We start from the raw sequence: 14,711 nt of genomic DNA, 5'->3' as shown, positions 1-14,711 counted from the left end.
CTGCCTGCCAGGTGGGGAGGGGGTTAGTGGGGGAGAGAGTCTGCAAGGAGGGAGGCTGCGAGGGAGCAGCCAGCAAGTTGCTAGTGTCCTCTATGATTTAGTGTAAAGGTAGGGAATGGTGGCATAGTATTCAGCCATCCAGAATCTCGCAGCTAAGTCCAATCCTATCCTCTACAGTATGATAAGAATCTAGTAAAGATTTACTGATGTTGGTTTGAAACAAAACACTTCGAGGTATTTGGATGCTTGTCCTTTTGTTGCACTGTGTCTAAATTTTCTCTGGCTCTGATTTCAATGTGGCAGGATAGTATAATCTGTTTTTGCATACCTTTGAAAGCCTGAACTTATGATGCAAAAATAGTGATTAATGCTGTGGGAAGAATGGAGGAGAAGTCACTTTTGTTATTAACAGGGAATGGTTTTGACGCATTTATGCCATGAAATTGATCACTGTTGCAGTTCCTGTCACCATTTTGTTTCCTAATTAACGCCTTAAGTTTTCAAATAAAGATGAGTTCTAAGCTAAATAAGTGGTTGAAAATTCTAAGTCATATGGAAACTGTTAGGCATTTGATCAGAAAAAATGAATAGCTCCTTCCAGGCTGCTGGCAAGTTGCAGATAGCAAAGGCTCATAACCTGAAACGAAAGGAAAAAAAATGCTGCATCTTGAGATAGTTATTAACAACAAGTTGGAAAAATAATGGTGGTTAACAGTGCACTGTTATTGATGTGCAAATCAGCCTGCAAATTTGAGGCATTAATAGATAAGGCGTTGGTTTGTAAATCCCTAATGTTGTTGGTCAATTAATGTGTTCTGCCATTTGTTTCACACATACAACATCTTGCCCAGGCAGAGAGGTTTAGGGAGGGAATTTGAGTCTCAGTATGTTCTTTGGGAAGGAGATGACCTGTCCCCAGAAAGCCACCATGTTGGATTGTGCATACATAGGTAAATGAGAGGTGCTTCAGATATGTGAGGGGCAACTGTTTTAGCAGTGCCCAGTCATTTAGGAATCACCTACCACCTTGGTTTAGTGGCTACAGTGCCAGAAATCTCACTAAAATCAGTGTTTGATATAGTGACGTGAAAGTAAGCTAATTATGAAATGAGTCTTCTCATTTGAAGCCTGTTGATAAAAATGCACATGTTTGTTTTGATTTAACAGCAAGATAAATTTTGAATGCCTTACCTTTCTGAAATTTGCTCACTGGCCCTGTGAGCAAGAAAAAAAATTAAAATATGGTCCCTCACACAAAATGGTTAGAAACCCCTGTCCTAACCCAACAACCACAGCTTCAGTTGATGCCTATTTGAAGTATTTTTAACATCACCAACACCTGTTGAAGTGCAGAAGGAGAGGAGTACTAAGCCTTCCTCCCTTGCAGGAGCCCTGTGCCTATTTATAATCTTTAGAACGATCGACCCAAACAGAGTTGGTGTATTTGGTGACTGCTTTTGCGCCTTTGGAAATGGCATGTTTGGCGAGTTCCTCTGGCAGCATGAGGTGGACGGCACTCTGGATCTCTCTGGCCGACATAGTGTGGCTCTTGCTGTAGTGAATGAGGTGTAAAGCCTCTGAGGCAATGCGCTCGAAATATCAACAACGAAGGAATTCATAACACTCATGGCCTTGGATGAGATCCTGGTGGAAAGGTGGACGTGGGTCACCACCCTGTACATGTAAGTGGAATAGCTCTGCTTGTGAGATTTCCTTGTCCTCTTGGGTGGCTTCTTGGTGACTTTAGTCAGTGACTGCTTCGACGTCTCGTGAGACACACCGCCCTTAGTCGCAGCCGCCACCTCAGGCATTCCACTCGACTTGGACCAACTTAAGTATAGGGTTATAAGTAAATCCCCAGCTAATACCCACCACCTGCACACAAGTAAACACAATTAAAATGAAATTAACAAACAACACTATAGCTCCTTAACCAATGAGATTTTAAGGATTAAGAAAGAAACATATGGCGGCATTTTCCAGTTGGTGAGCGGGGGTGGGGTCTGCTCGCCAACGCATAAAATGACACTGGGTGACGTCGGGCGGAAGTACCAACGTCACCCCGCGTCATTTACATTTTCAGGTTGGCAGTCTGCGCGCCCGCTGACCTGTCAACAGCCTATTAAGGCCATTAAAAAAGTAATTGAAATCATTAATGGACCTGCTCATCCAACCTTAAGGTTGGCGGGCGTGCTGGGAGCCCCGGCGGGCTTCTGAAAAAAACATGAAACCTCATCCACAGGCGGGTTGAGGTTTCATGAGGGTTTTTCAAATTTCAGAATGTTTTAAAATAAAAGTTATGGACATATCCCAACTCATGTGACAGTGAAATTTTTTCTATTGTTTAAAGTGCTTTTCAGATTTGAGCCGATCTCCTTGAGGCAGCACTTTGCCTCAGGGAGATCTGTGTGCTCTTTTGTGCACATGCGCAAAAGAGTGCACTCCTGGCTCAGGGAATCTCCCCCCACCTGCCCACACAGGGAGCGCATAGCACTTCCTGGTGGATGTCACACTGGGCAGGCCTTAATTGGCCTGCCCATGTAAAATGGTGGTGCGCCCCCGACTGGGGGTGCTGATTGGGAACCTGCCCGCCCGTGCCCACTCTCACACATTCCCTCCCAAAGGGGGGAAAATGTTACCCATAGGAACCACTGGGCAAATTGGAGTTAAACTGGACACAGAGAGAAAAATAAAGAGGGAGAGAAAGATTGGATTGAGAGAGAAAAAAGATGATAGATATAAAAATATAAATTTTATACTTGACATTTTTAAAATATCAAACAACAATTTTCCAGATGTAGACATGAGGTTAAACCATTTAAGTTATTCCCTTTCAGAGCAAGAGAAGTAGATAGGTATTCCATTAGCAATTATCATGTTGTTAAAAAAGTCCGTACTGTGGCAAGTTTAATGACAGTTAATGTGTAAATCCAGTAATTTAAAAAAAAATAATAGGGTGGATCAGAGTGAGATGCTGTTTGTGTGAAGCAAATGGCTGAACACATTAATTGGCCAACAATTCTAGAGATTTGCAAACCCATGACATATCCGTTAATGCCTCAAATTTGCTGGCTGACTTACACATCAATAACAGTGTGTACTGTTAGCCACCATTATTTATCCAACCTGTTGTAAATAGCTATCTTAAGATGCAGCGTTTTTGTTTTGCTTTCATTTTAGGTTATGAGCCTTTGCTATCTGCAGCTAGCCAGCAGCCTGTATAGAGCTATTCAGTTTTTCTGATCAAATACCTAATAGTTTCCATATGACTTATAATTTTTGAATACTTCTATTTAGCTTGGAACTCTTCATTATTTGAAAGCTTACTTTTAAAACCAAAACTGCTCTTACTAGGATTATTCTCTTTCAATTAATGTTTTTATTTTTTAGGTTTGAAAAATACAATGAGTACCGGAATCTCTCTTGCTTAACATTCAGTTTACTTATTTTTTTAAACAGATGAAATGCTCCTGTCTAAATGTGAACAACAGCCTCATATCAGTGCTCAAAATTATCTGGATTACAAACTTCTCCAGAAAGACTTGGTGGGTTGTGTGACGTCTGATCAGCGCATCGTTCGTCAAATCCACATTATAAATCTAATACCCACAGACTTCAGGTACAGAATTTGTTTGGTGTATTAATCCAGTTCTTTTCAGTTTTTTTTAAAATTCAGAAACAAATATAGTTTTGTATGGAGGTGATAAGGTGAACGCAGTGAAGTATTTTGCAAAAAAAAAATCTAGGGTCAGATATCTCAATGAAATGATGTAATCAGTGGAGAGTTTATGTTAAGTTTGATTTAAGAAGTTTACCTTATACTCATTTTCCTCTTTAATGAAAAACGTGAAATACCTGTTTTATCATTATTTATGACCAACTGACAAAATTGTGTAAACACAATTTTAAAAATGTTCACTTCTGGAGAATGCAGTAACCATAGCAAGAGTGAAAAATAGGATCAAATATCAAATAAATCTGTAATAATTATTTAATATTTCTTAAGCAGCTAATAAGCTATTTAACTGGTATATGTGTCACTGTCCTTTAGTCCAGTGGGGGAGTTCGTAATTTTTATAGTAAATGCCACAACAATTAAGAAATTTCTAATTTATCTACAAAGCACTGCTTTTGGGTGTATAATGACACTCCTGACATTTTGCCTTCAAGAAGGTTTTGAGGTACAGCATCCAATTATGATCAATTGATCTAGCCTCAGCAGCTTTTTGGGGAGAAAGTTCCTGATCGCCAGAACTCTTTGTGCTTCCTGATATTATGTTGCATGCCATAACTCTAATTTTAAGATTATGCACCTTTTTCTGATCTCCCCAATGAGAGGAAATAGTTTCTATCTACGTATCAAATCATACCTTTAATCATTTTGAACTTCTCAATTAGATACCCCCTCAAACTCCTGTACTCATTTGAATATAAATCTAATTTGTTTATCATTTTCATGAATCTCTGCTGCACCAATTCCAAGGCCAATGTATCCTTTGGGGCACGGTGCCCAGAACTAAATACAGAACTCTAGAAGAGGTCTAATTGGAGCTTTATACAATGGCAGCATAACTTCCACCTCTTTGTAGTCCAGTTTTGTTGAGATACAAGCTAATGTTCTGTTAGATTTTTCATTATCATTAGTTAGGACTAAATCCCTCTGCTCTTCCACAGTTCCTACCTTCTCATCATTTAGAAAATACCCTGATTTGTTTTTCTTATGTCCAAAGCGGATGACTTCACACTGAACTCATTTAAATTAACATTTCTAGAGAGGTTGCATGACATGTTTCTTCAGATGCTGGCTGACTTGACAATTTCCAGCATTCTTTTGATTTTTTTCCAATTTCTATTGTTTAGTTTTCTTTTTATCTTCACAGTATTGTTACAATGCTCATTTCAAATATTTTTCCAATTTCCATTGTTTAGTTTTCTTTTTATCTCCACAGTATTGTTACAATGCCCGTTTTAATCGATGCTAATTAATGTTTTCCTCAAAACAGTTTTACTGCGTTGAGGTTTTGTTTATTCTAGGACAAAGTGAAAATAATCTGAAAGATCTTGTTTTCCTTTTCTGCTGGGTGTTTGTTTACTGTCTACATTCCATTATTCTTTGACCAGAGCATATTTTGTTGGTTATGAAGGAAACACATCCTTGTAGCCTAGTACTAATAATTCAAGAAGTGAATATTAGCCTCCCAGTTCCTTTTTATGGTGATAGTGAATAAACACTTAATCAGTTCCTTTAAAATTTCCTTGTCTGCTATTTTAACTTATTTGAAATAACACCTGCCCACTAAAATTACCAACTGTATTTTCTACCTCTTACAACATTCAGTGTTTTATTTGTACTGTTTCATCATTTGTATTTAAAAATGATTAAATCGTATAACTACATGGATTAGCTTTCACTAGGTTGTGATGTTTGCTTTTGGTGCAATTCACCTGAAATTGACCAGACCAGTGCAAAAGATCAAGGAATTTTGAAGCGCAAATTATGTCTTGCGTTAATTGAGTTTCTTAAATCTTTTGCACTAGTTTTTGAAAAAAAAAGCACTAGAAACACTCCACCCACCAAACTAGGCACCCACCAAAACAAAAACAGAATTACCTGGAAAAACTCAGCAGGTCTGGCAGCATCGGCGGAGAAGAAAAGAGTTGACGTTTCGAGTCCTCATGACCCTTCGACAGAACTTGAGTTCGAGTCCAAGAAAGAGTTGAAATATAAGCTGGTTTAAGGTGTGTGGGGGGGGTGGGGGGGGGGGGCGGAGAGAGAGAGAGAAGTGGAGGGGGTTGGTGTGGTTGTAGGGACAAACAAGCAGTGATAGAAGCAGATCATCAAAAGATGTCAGCAACAATAGAACAAAAGAACACATAGGTGTTGAAGTTGGTGATATTATCTAAACGAATGTGCTAATTAAGAATGGATGGTAGGGCACTCAAGGTATAGCTCTAGTGGGGGTGGGGAGAGCATAAAAGATTTAAAATATTTAAAAATAATGGAAATAGGTGGGAAAAGAAAAATCTATATAATTTATTGGAAAAAAACAAAAGGAAGGGGGAAACAGAAAGGGGGTGGGGATGGGGGAGGGAGCTCAAGACCTAAAGTTGTTGAATTCACTATTCAGTCCAGAAGGCTGTAAAGTGCCTAGTCGGAAGATGAGGTGTTGTTCCTCCAGTTTGCATTGGGCTTCACTGGAACAATGCAGCAAGCCAAGGACAGACATGTGGGCAAGAGAGCAGGGTGGAGTGTTAAAATGGCAAGCGACAGGGAGGTTTGGGTCATTCTTGCGGACAGACCGCAGGTGTTCTGCAAAGCGGTCGCCCAGTTTACGTTTGGTCTTTTCAATGTAGAGGAGACCACATTGGGAGCAACGAATGCAGTAGACTAAGTTGGGGGAAATGCAAGTGAAATGCTACTTCACTTGAAAGGAGTGTTTGGGCCCTTGGACGGTGAGGAGAGAGGAAGTGAAGGGGCAGGTGTTGCATCTTTTGCGTGGGCATGGGGTGGTGCCATAGGAGGGGGTTGAGGAGCAGGGGGTGATGGAGGAGTGGACCAAGGTGTCCCAGAGGGAGCGATCCCTACGGAATGCCGATAGGGGGGGTGAAGGGAAGATGTGTTTGGTGGTGGCATCATGCTGGAGTTGGCGGAAATGGCGGAGGATGATCCTTTGAATGCGGAGGCTGGTGGGGTGATAAGTGAGGACAAGGGGGACCCTATCATGTTTCTGGGAGGGAGGAGAAGGCGTGAGGGCGGATGCGCGGGAGATGGGCCGGACACGGTTGAGGGCCCTGTCAACGACCGTGGGTGGAAAACCTCGGTTAAGGAAGAAGGAGGACATGTCAGAGGAACTGTATTTGAAGTAGCATCATCGGAACAGATGCGACGGAGGCGAAGGAACTGAGAGAATGGGATGGAGTCCTTACAGGAAGCGGGGTGTGAGGAACTGTAGTCGAGGTAGCAGTGGGAGTCGGTGGGTTTGTAATGGATATTGGTGGACAGTCTATCACCAGAGATTGAGACAGAGAGGTCAAGGATTGGAAGGGAAGTGTCAGAGATGGACCACGTGAAAATGATGGACGGGTGGAGATTGGAAGCAAAATTAATAAATTTTTCCAAGTCCCGACGAGAGCATGAAGCAGCACCGAAGTAATCATCAATGTACCGGAGAAAGAGTTGTGGAAGGGGGCCGGAGTAGGACTGGAACAAGGAATGTTCCACATACCCCATAAAGAGACAGGCATAGCTGGGGCCCATGCGGGTACCCATAGCCACACCTTTTATTTGGAGGAAGTGAGAGGAGTTGAAGGAGAAATTGTTCAGCGTGAGAACAAGTTCAGCCAGACGGAGGAGAGTAGTGGTGGATGGGGATTGTTCGGGCCTCTGTTCGAGGAAGAAGCTAAGGGCCCTCAGACCATCCTGGTGGGGGATGGAGGTGTAGAAGGATTGGACGTCCATGGTGAAGAGGAAGCAGTTGGGGCCAGGGAACTGGAAATTGTTGATGGGACGTAAGGTGTCAGAGGAATCACGGATGTAGGTGGGAAGGGACTGGACAAGGGGAGAGAGAAGGGAGTCAAGATAATGAGAAATGAGTTCTGTGGGGCAGGAGCAAGCTGAGACGATCGGTCTACCGGGGCAGTTCTGTTTATGGATTTTGGTTAGGAGATAGAAGCGGGCTGTCCGAGGTTGGGCGACTATCAGGTTGGAAGCTGTGGGAGGAAGATCCCCAGAGGAGATGAGGTCAGTGACAGTCCTGGAAACAATGGCTTGATGTTCAGTGGTGGGGTCATGGTCCAGGGAGAGGTAGGAGGAAGTGTCTGCGAGTTGACGCTCAGTTTCCAACCTCTAGTTTGGACTCGACCACAAGCAGAACGCCTGGAAGTTAAATTGGATAACCCTGAAATGGGATTATGATACACAATGAACATTGTTCATTGCATTGCAGGCAGCATTAAGTTGGTGCTGCCTGCTGCTTTACCTAATTGCTGCATGCAACCAGTGTTACCTGCACTGTACACTGGTGCAAGACACAGAACGAAAGACAGTATCCCCCTGTATCCTCATGGGGCAGGAGGCCCTCCAGGCATATGCTGAGGAAGCAGTGAGAAATGGTAGCGGCGGAAGTTGTTGCTGGGAATGTAGCTGCAAGAACATGGGTGCAATACAACAAGTACTTAACAATCTGACAAGGTTGTCAAGGTGAGTGAGTGCAATATTTAAATGGCATATCCTTCCAACTGAACCTACCCACTACTCAATTCACTGCACCCATCACCCACCTACTAATAACCTCTATTAATCAGTACTCAACCTTCAATTCATATCCACAACTCATGACTTTTACATAATGGCACCTGTTCAATCATCATAGCCACATTATGGATTGCAGAACATTAACTGATACACTCCCCTCTTTCTTACAGGAGAATATGGTGCATAACAGGAGAAAAGAGCAGGAGGAAAGAAGTAGAGGAGGGCAAGCCATCTGCATGTTCTGACTCCCATGGAAGAGTTAGGGTTGGCCATCATGGGACGGGGCATCACTGAGGCTGTGAACATTGGCAGCGATGGAGGGATCAATGATAAGAGTATCTGCATATCTAATACTCCTTTCTTCCCACTTCCCCCTCATCCCGCAGCCTCTACGATTTAATGTTGCAGATGGTGTAAGCTCTCAGTTCTTACATTCTCCTTTCCCTTCAACCCAACCTGCCTGTCTTTCATTTCAGATGCCCAGTCAGAGGAGGAAGAAAACACTAGGTTGCAGAGATACTTTCACTCAATCTTGCATTCGCAACCACCAGCTCAGAGACTGACACTGTGCATTACTTTAGAGGCTGGGATATAAAAGAGAGCTATATGTGGAGATATATGGGACAAAGTGCACAGGAGCCAGTGGAGGTGTTAAGATAGCACAGGAGCAAGGTCACACACTAATTTTATTGAAAAGGAGTCAAATGAGGACTTTGGGCCAGCATACAAAAGACAATTGATTGGTATACACAACCAATTACCAGTGCAAAATGGCAAGGAGCAGAGAAATCCAGCTCCAACGTGGCACAAGCCTTTGTGCAGAACTTGGAACCCATCTTTTTCAACGTCTGTGCAACCCACCATGAGATAGCCAATATCACAACTTCCAATGCAGCACAAACAGCTTCCATTGCATGAATGCTGCATTAGAAGCTCAGACTGCTTCTATCATGGCTTCAGATGCCTCTGCTCAAAGGGGCTTCTAGGGGGTCACAGCAGTTGATCAGTCTGTTCTCCAGTAGATCAGCAGGATCCTGTAGAAATGACGGTGACTTGAGGATCATAAGCCTGCTGACCTCTCTCAGGATCACAGTATTCATCCTCGCATCCCTGTCACTCCACTAGTGCCCTTGCTGTTGCCAGACAGCCCAGACTGCTGCAGCCCAGGCCTGGAGCTGCTCTAGATTGCCCTCTGTAGTCTCCTTAGGGGCAGCAGCCTTCCACCAACCATTCTGCAGGCAGAGAGGAATCACCTCATAGGAACACTAAGGTATGCAAAAGAATGCAAGACAGACACCAAGGTAATAATGCACAAGAGTGAATAGTTTGATTTTGTTTGCATTATTTAATGATTGATTTTATAAAATGAGATTTGAATGTGCATTTTCTGGTGGTTTTTATTTTTGTGTTGTTTGAGAGAGAACAATATGATGGTCATTGGTGTAAGAAAGGTAACAAGTCTGGGACTGTTGATGATTGGGGAGGCATGGTTGAAGTTATTGGTATTGCTCTTGATTAATGTGAACATGTAGAGCCCAGGCAGAAAGGGGCTGTAGGCTTCATTCGTCTCCCTTCTCCTCCTGTGTGGTTCTGCTTCTGCTCGTCAGCTTCTCACTTGATGAGTGGTGGTAAGAGTTCTTCTTTCATGAAGGCCAGGTTGTGCATACTACCACAAATCTTGATATCTGCTCAGCTGAGTATTGCAGGCTCCTCCAGATACAGGCTGTAAACACCTTGCTTCAGGACACTAATGGTACGTGCTATCATGTTCCTTATGGAAGTATTGCTGGCATTGTAGGCTGCTTTGCATGTTTGCAGATTTTGTTGACTGAAGTCATGAGCCATTTCATGAGGGGATAACAGTGTTCACTAAGATTTTATTTGCCATGGTGGTTTAAATACAGATAGAATAGAGGTCTGCTGTTAGCATAAGTGGTATTCACCTGCAGGATGCATGCTACTGCCCTACACCAGCTGCTCTTTGAGATGGTGGAATCCATATTGTTTCATGAAATGTCCAAGTTTAGGTGAAACACATGCAAGTTAGTGGCACTCTGCACCATGAGGAAGCTTACAAATCTGTGCAAAACCTGTTCTTGCTCCTCCTACTTGTCTCTAGCACGAGGAAATGAGATTAGAGTGTTTCTGTTTCTCTTTATAATGTATAGAGAACTTAACACAGCAGTGCACTACAAACTGCTACATGTTGCTAATATTTCCAGCAGCCAAAAGGAGCCAGACACGCAATAGTTCAGAGCCACAGTCACCTTGACTGCCACAGACAATGCTGTCTCTGTCTGACTTTGAGGCTGCAGTTGTGACTGCAACAGTCCACATATTTCTTTCATGATCTCTTTTGTGAAGTGAAGAAGTCTCATGTATTGGTCCTGTTTGATGCTGAGGTAAGAGAATTGCTCCCTTGATAACCCTTGGTGAATATAGTCTTCTACTAAGTGCCCATCTCTACCTTCTGTGCTCTCCTAGCAGCTTGTCTTCATTCTCCCAGTACAATCAATTTCAAGATAAAACTCTACCAGGTCACCAGGCAGACCCAAACCTAAAAGGGAAACTGACCATGCCAGTTTCTAAGGAAACTAAAACTGAAACTGCGATTGGAAGCCAAAACTTCTAGGGAGATCAAACCTGTTTGAAAACATAAAAGGACGCAGGTCAATCCAAGCTCAGCAGATGATGATTCCAATGGTGTAGCATAGATAAGCCAAAGATGATGGAGGCTAGATCCAGCCTTCAGGAAGTGGTCTTACTCTGCTACAGGAGAAGAAGCTAGTTATTTGGTGAGTATCTGGTAAGTGACTAAGGTTTCTTCCGTTCCTAAGGTTCAAAATAATATAGCAATTGGTGGTAAGGTTAGTAAAAAATATTTAAAAAGTGAAGTATATAATTGAAAAAACTAATTAAATAGATAACTAGAACACATTAAGGATGTGAGGACAGGTGGTGTGTCACAGCTGTGGCATGTGGGAGCACCTGGATGCTATTTTTATCCAGGGCAGTCACGTCTGCAGTAAGTGTTTGAAGTTTGAGCAGCTTTGTCTCAGAGTTTATGAGCTGGAGGCTGAACTACAGACACTGCAATGCATTGGGGTCGGGGGAGGGTGGGGGGCGGGTGGAGTTACCTGAATTCTTTGTACCAGGAGGCAATCACACCTCTTAGGAGAGGGTCTTCTGATTTGGTCAGGGACAGGAGAGTGTGACTGTGAGTGAGGCAGGTAAAGGGAGTCAGGGGGCAGGGGTGCAGGAGACTTGGTCGTTGCAATTGTCCAACAGGTTTGAGATTTTTTCAGCTTGTTTGGATGAGAGTTGGGGCTGCAGGGTGGATGAGCTAACTGGCCAAGGCACCATGGTACAGGAAGCATTTCATGTGGGGGGAGCAAAAAGCAATGTAGTGATAGTAGGGGATAGTGCAGTCAGAGGGATTGACACCATTCTCTGCAGCGAAGTGCATGAGTCCAGACAGCTGTGTTGCCTGCCTGGTTCCAGGGTTCGGGGCATCTGTTTGGGGCTGGAGAGAAACGTGCAGAGGGAGGGGGAGGACCCAGTCATTGTGGTCCATGTAGGTACCAATGACATAGGCAGGAGAAAGAAGAGGTTCTTCATGGTCAGTATGAGGATGTAGGCACCAAATTAAGCTGCAGAGCCTCAAAGGTCATAATCTCTGGATTATGACCTGAGCCACGTGCAAATTGGCACAGGACTAATCAGATTAGGGAGATGAATGTGTGGCTCAAAGACTGGTGAAAGAGACGTGACTTCCGGTTCGTGGAACACCGGCAACAGTACTGGCGAAAGTGGGATCTGTACTGTTGGGACGGTCTGCACCCGAACCATGCTGGGACCACTGTTCTTGCGAGCCACATAACTAGGGAAGTTTTAAACTAAGTAGTGGGGCCAAGCGATCAAATTTGGGAAGATGTAGTAAATCAAAGAGCAGAGACGAGGCAAAAGAGAAAGGTATTATTACAGGAAATGAAGAACAGATTGTGACAGGAAGGGATAGAGAGTACAAATCTAAAAGTAAATCACCAGATGAAACTAGAGGTTATAAAAAGAATAAACGGATAAAACTAAAAGCTCTGAATGCAAGTAGCATTCAAAACAAAACAGATAAACCGAGAGCCTACGTAGAAATAAATCATTATGATTTGATAGCCATTACGGAGACATGGCTGCAGGAGGACATGGATATGAATATTGAAGGATATAGCATAATAAGGAAGGACAAGAAGCAAGGAAAAGGTGGAGGGGTGGCTCTGTTGGTTAGTGATGGTATTAGCACAATAGAGAGGGATGACCTAAGTTTAGGAAACCAGGGTGTGGAAATGGTTTGGCTAGAGAAATGGGAAAGGCAAGAAGTCACTTGTGAGAATTGTGTACAGACCCCTTAACAGTAACCACATGGCAGGGCTGAGCATAAAAGAAGAAATAATTGGAGCTTCTCAGAAAGGCACAGCAATAATCATGGGAGGATTTAATTTACATATAGACTGGAAAGTCAAATGGGCAAAGATAGTCTAGATGAGGAGTACGTTGAATGTTTTTGGATTAGTTTCTTAGATTAGCAAGTTCTGGAGGCAACCAGAAAGCGGACTATATTAGACCTGGTATTGTGCAATGAGATGGGAGTAATTAATGATCTCATAGTGAAGTTAGTTAGCAGCGACCACAATGTGACTGAATTTTACTTTCAGTTTGAAGGAGAGAGGTGTGGGTCGTAGACTTTTTAAACTTAAGTAAGGGCGATTTTGGGGACATGAAAGCAGAGCTGGCTAAAGTGAATTGGCAAATTAGGTTAAGGGATAGATCAGTAGAGATGCAGTGGCTAATATTTAAGGGGATATTTCAGAATACACAGAATAGGGACATTCCAACAAGTAAGAAAAAGTCCAAGGGACGGACACATCATCCGTGGTTAACTAGAAAGGTTAAATATAGTATTAAACTTAAAGAAAAAGCATATAATTTGCAAGGACAGGTGGCAGGTCAGAAGACTGGACAGAATATAAGAAACAGCAAAGAATGACTAAAAGACTAATATGGAAGAAAAAATTAAAGTATGAAAGAAAGCTATCCAAAAATATAAAAACAGATAGTAAGAGTTTTTATAAATATTTAAAAAAAAAACAAGTTAACAAAGTGAGCATTTGTCCTATAGAAAGTGAGTCTGTAGAGTTGATAATGGAAAACAAGGAGACGGCTGATGAATTGAACAGATATTTTGCATCAGTTTTCGATATAAGTAACACCCCAGAATCAGCTATAAACCAGGAAATGGAAATGGGGGAGCAAGTCAGAAAAATTACAGTCATCAGAGAAGTGGTACTGAGTAAATTGTTAGAGCTGCGGATCAACAAGAGCCTGGGTTCTGAAGGACTTCTTCCTCGGGTCTTAAGAGAAGTGTCTGGTGAGATAGTTGATGCATTGGTTTTAATTTTCCAAAACTCCCTAGATTTGAGGAAGGTCCCATTAGATTGGAAGAATCAAAAGGGAAGGAGACAGAAAGTAGAAAACAACAGGCCAGTTAGCTTAAAAACAAAAAAACTGCGGATGCTGGAAATCCAAAACAAAAACAGAATTACCTGGAAAAACTCAGCAGGTCTGGCAGCATCGGCGGAGAAGAAAAGAGTTGACGTTTCGAGTCCTCATGACCCTTTGACAGAACTTGCGTTCGAGTCCAAGAAAGAGTTGAAATATAAGCTGGTTTAAGGTGTGTGTGTGGGGGGCGGAGAGATAGAGAGACAAAGAGGTGGAGGGGGGGGTGGGGGTGTGTGGTTGTAGGGACAAACAAGCAGTGATAGAAGCAGATCATCAAAAGATGTCAACGACAATAGTACAATAGAACACATAGGTGTTAAAATTAAAGTTGGTGATATTATCTAAACGAATGTGCTAATTAAGAATGGATGGTAGGGCACTCAAGGTATAGCTCTAGTGGGTTTTTTTTATATATAATGGAAATAGGTGGGAAAAGGAAAATCTTTATAATTTATTGGAAAAAAAAAGGGAAGGGGGAAACAGAAAGGGGGTGGGAATGGGGGAGGGAGCTTACGACCTAAAGTTGTTGAATTCAATATTCAGTCCAGAAGGTTGTAAAGTCCCTAGTCGGAAGATGAGATGTTGTTCCTCCAGTTTGCGTTGGGCTTCACTGGAACAATGCAGCAAGCCAAGGACAGACATGTGGGCAAGAGAGCAGGGTGGAGTGTTGAAATGGCAAGCGACAGGGAGGTTTGGGTCATTCTTGCGGACAGACCGCAGGTGTTCTGCAAAGCGGTCGCCCAGTTTACGTTTCGTCTCTCCAATGTAGAGGAGACCACATTGGGAGCAACGGATGCAGTAGACTAAGTTGGGGGAAATGCAAGTGAAATGCTGCTTCACTTGAAAGGAGTGTTTGGGTCCTTGGACGGTGAGGAGAGAGGAAGTGAAGGGGCAGGTATTGCAT

At 42.8% G+C, this 14,711-nt stretch overlaps 1 protein-coding gene across 4 annotated transcripts in view; it reads left to right on the top strand.

Moving 5' to 3' along the window:
• Window positions 1-14,711, top strand: part of LOC121281088 (transforming growth factor beta receptor type 3-like) — a 163,882-nt gene that overhangs the window by 77,667 nt on the left and 71,504 nt on the right. For all 4 annotated transcript variants that reach the window (XM_041193745.1, XM_041193747.1, XM_041193744.1 and 1 more), the window contains one exon: window positions 3,460-3,619. In XM_041193745.1, coding sequence (XP_041049679.1) covers window positions 3,460-3,619 — 160 coding nt within the window. The remainder of the gene's footprint in view (window positions 1-3,459; window positions 3,620-14,711) is intronic.

This window comes from Carcharodon carcharias, chromosome 8, assembly GCF_017639515.1.
Source record: "Carcharodon carcharias isolate sCarCar2 chromosome 8, sCarCar2.pri, whole genome shotgun sequence".
Taxonomy (NCBI): Eukaryota; Metazoa; Chordata; class Chondrichthyes; order Lamniformes; family Lamnidae; genus Carcharodon; species Carcharodon carcharias.
The sequence above is the reverse complement of the archived record's forward strand: the minus strand, read 5'-3'. Positions and strand labels throughout refer to the sequence as shown.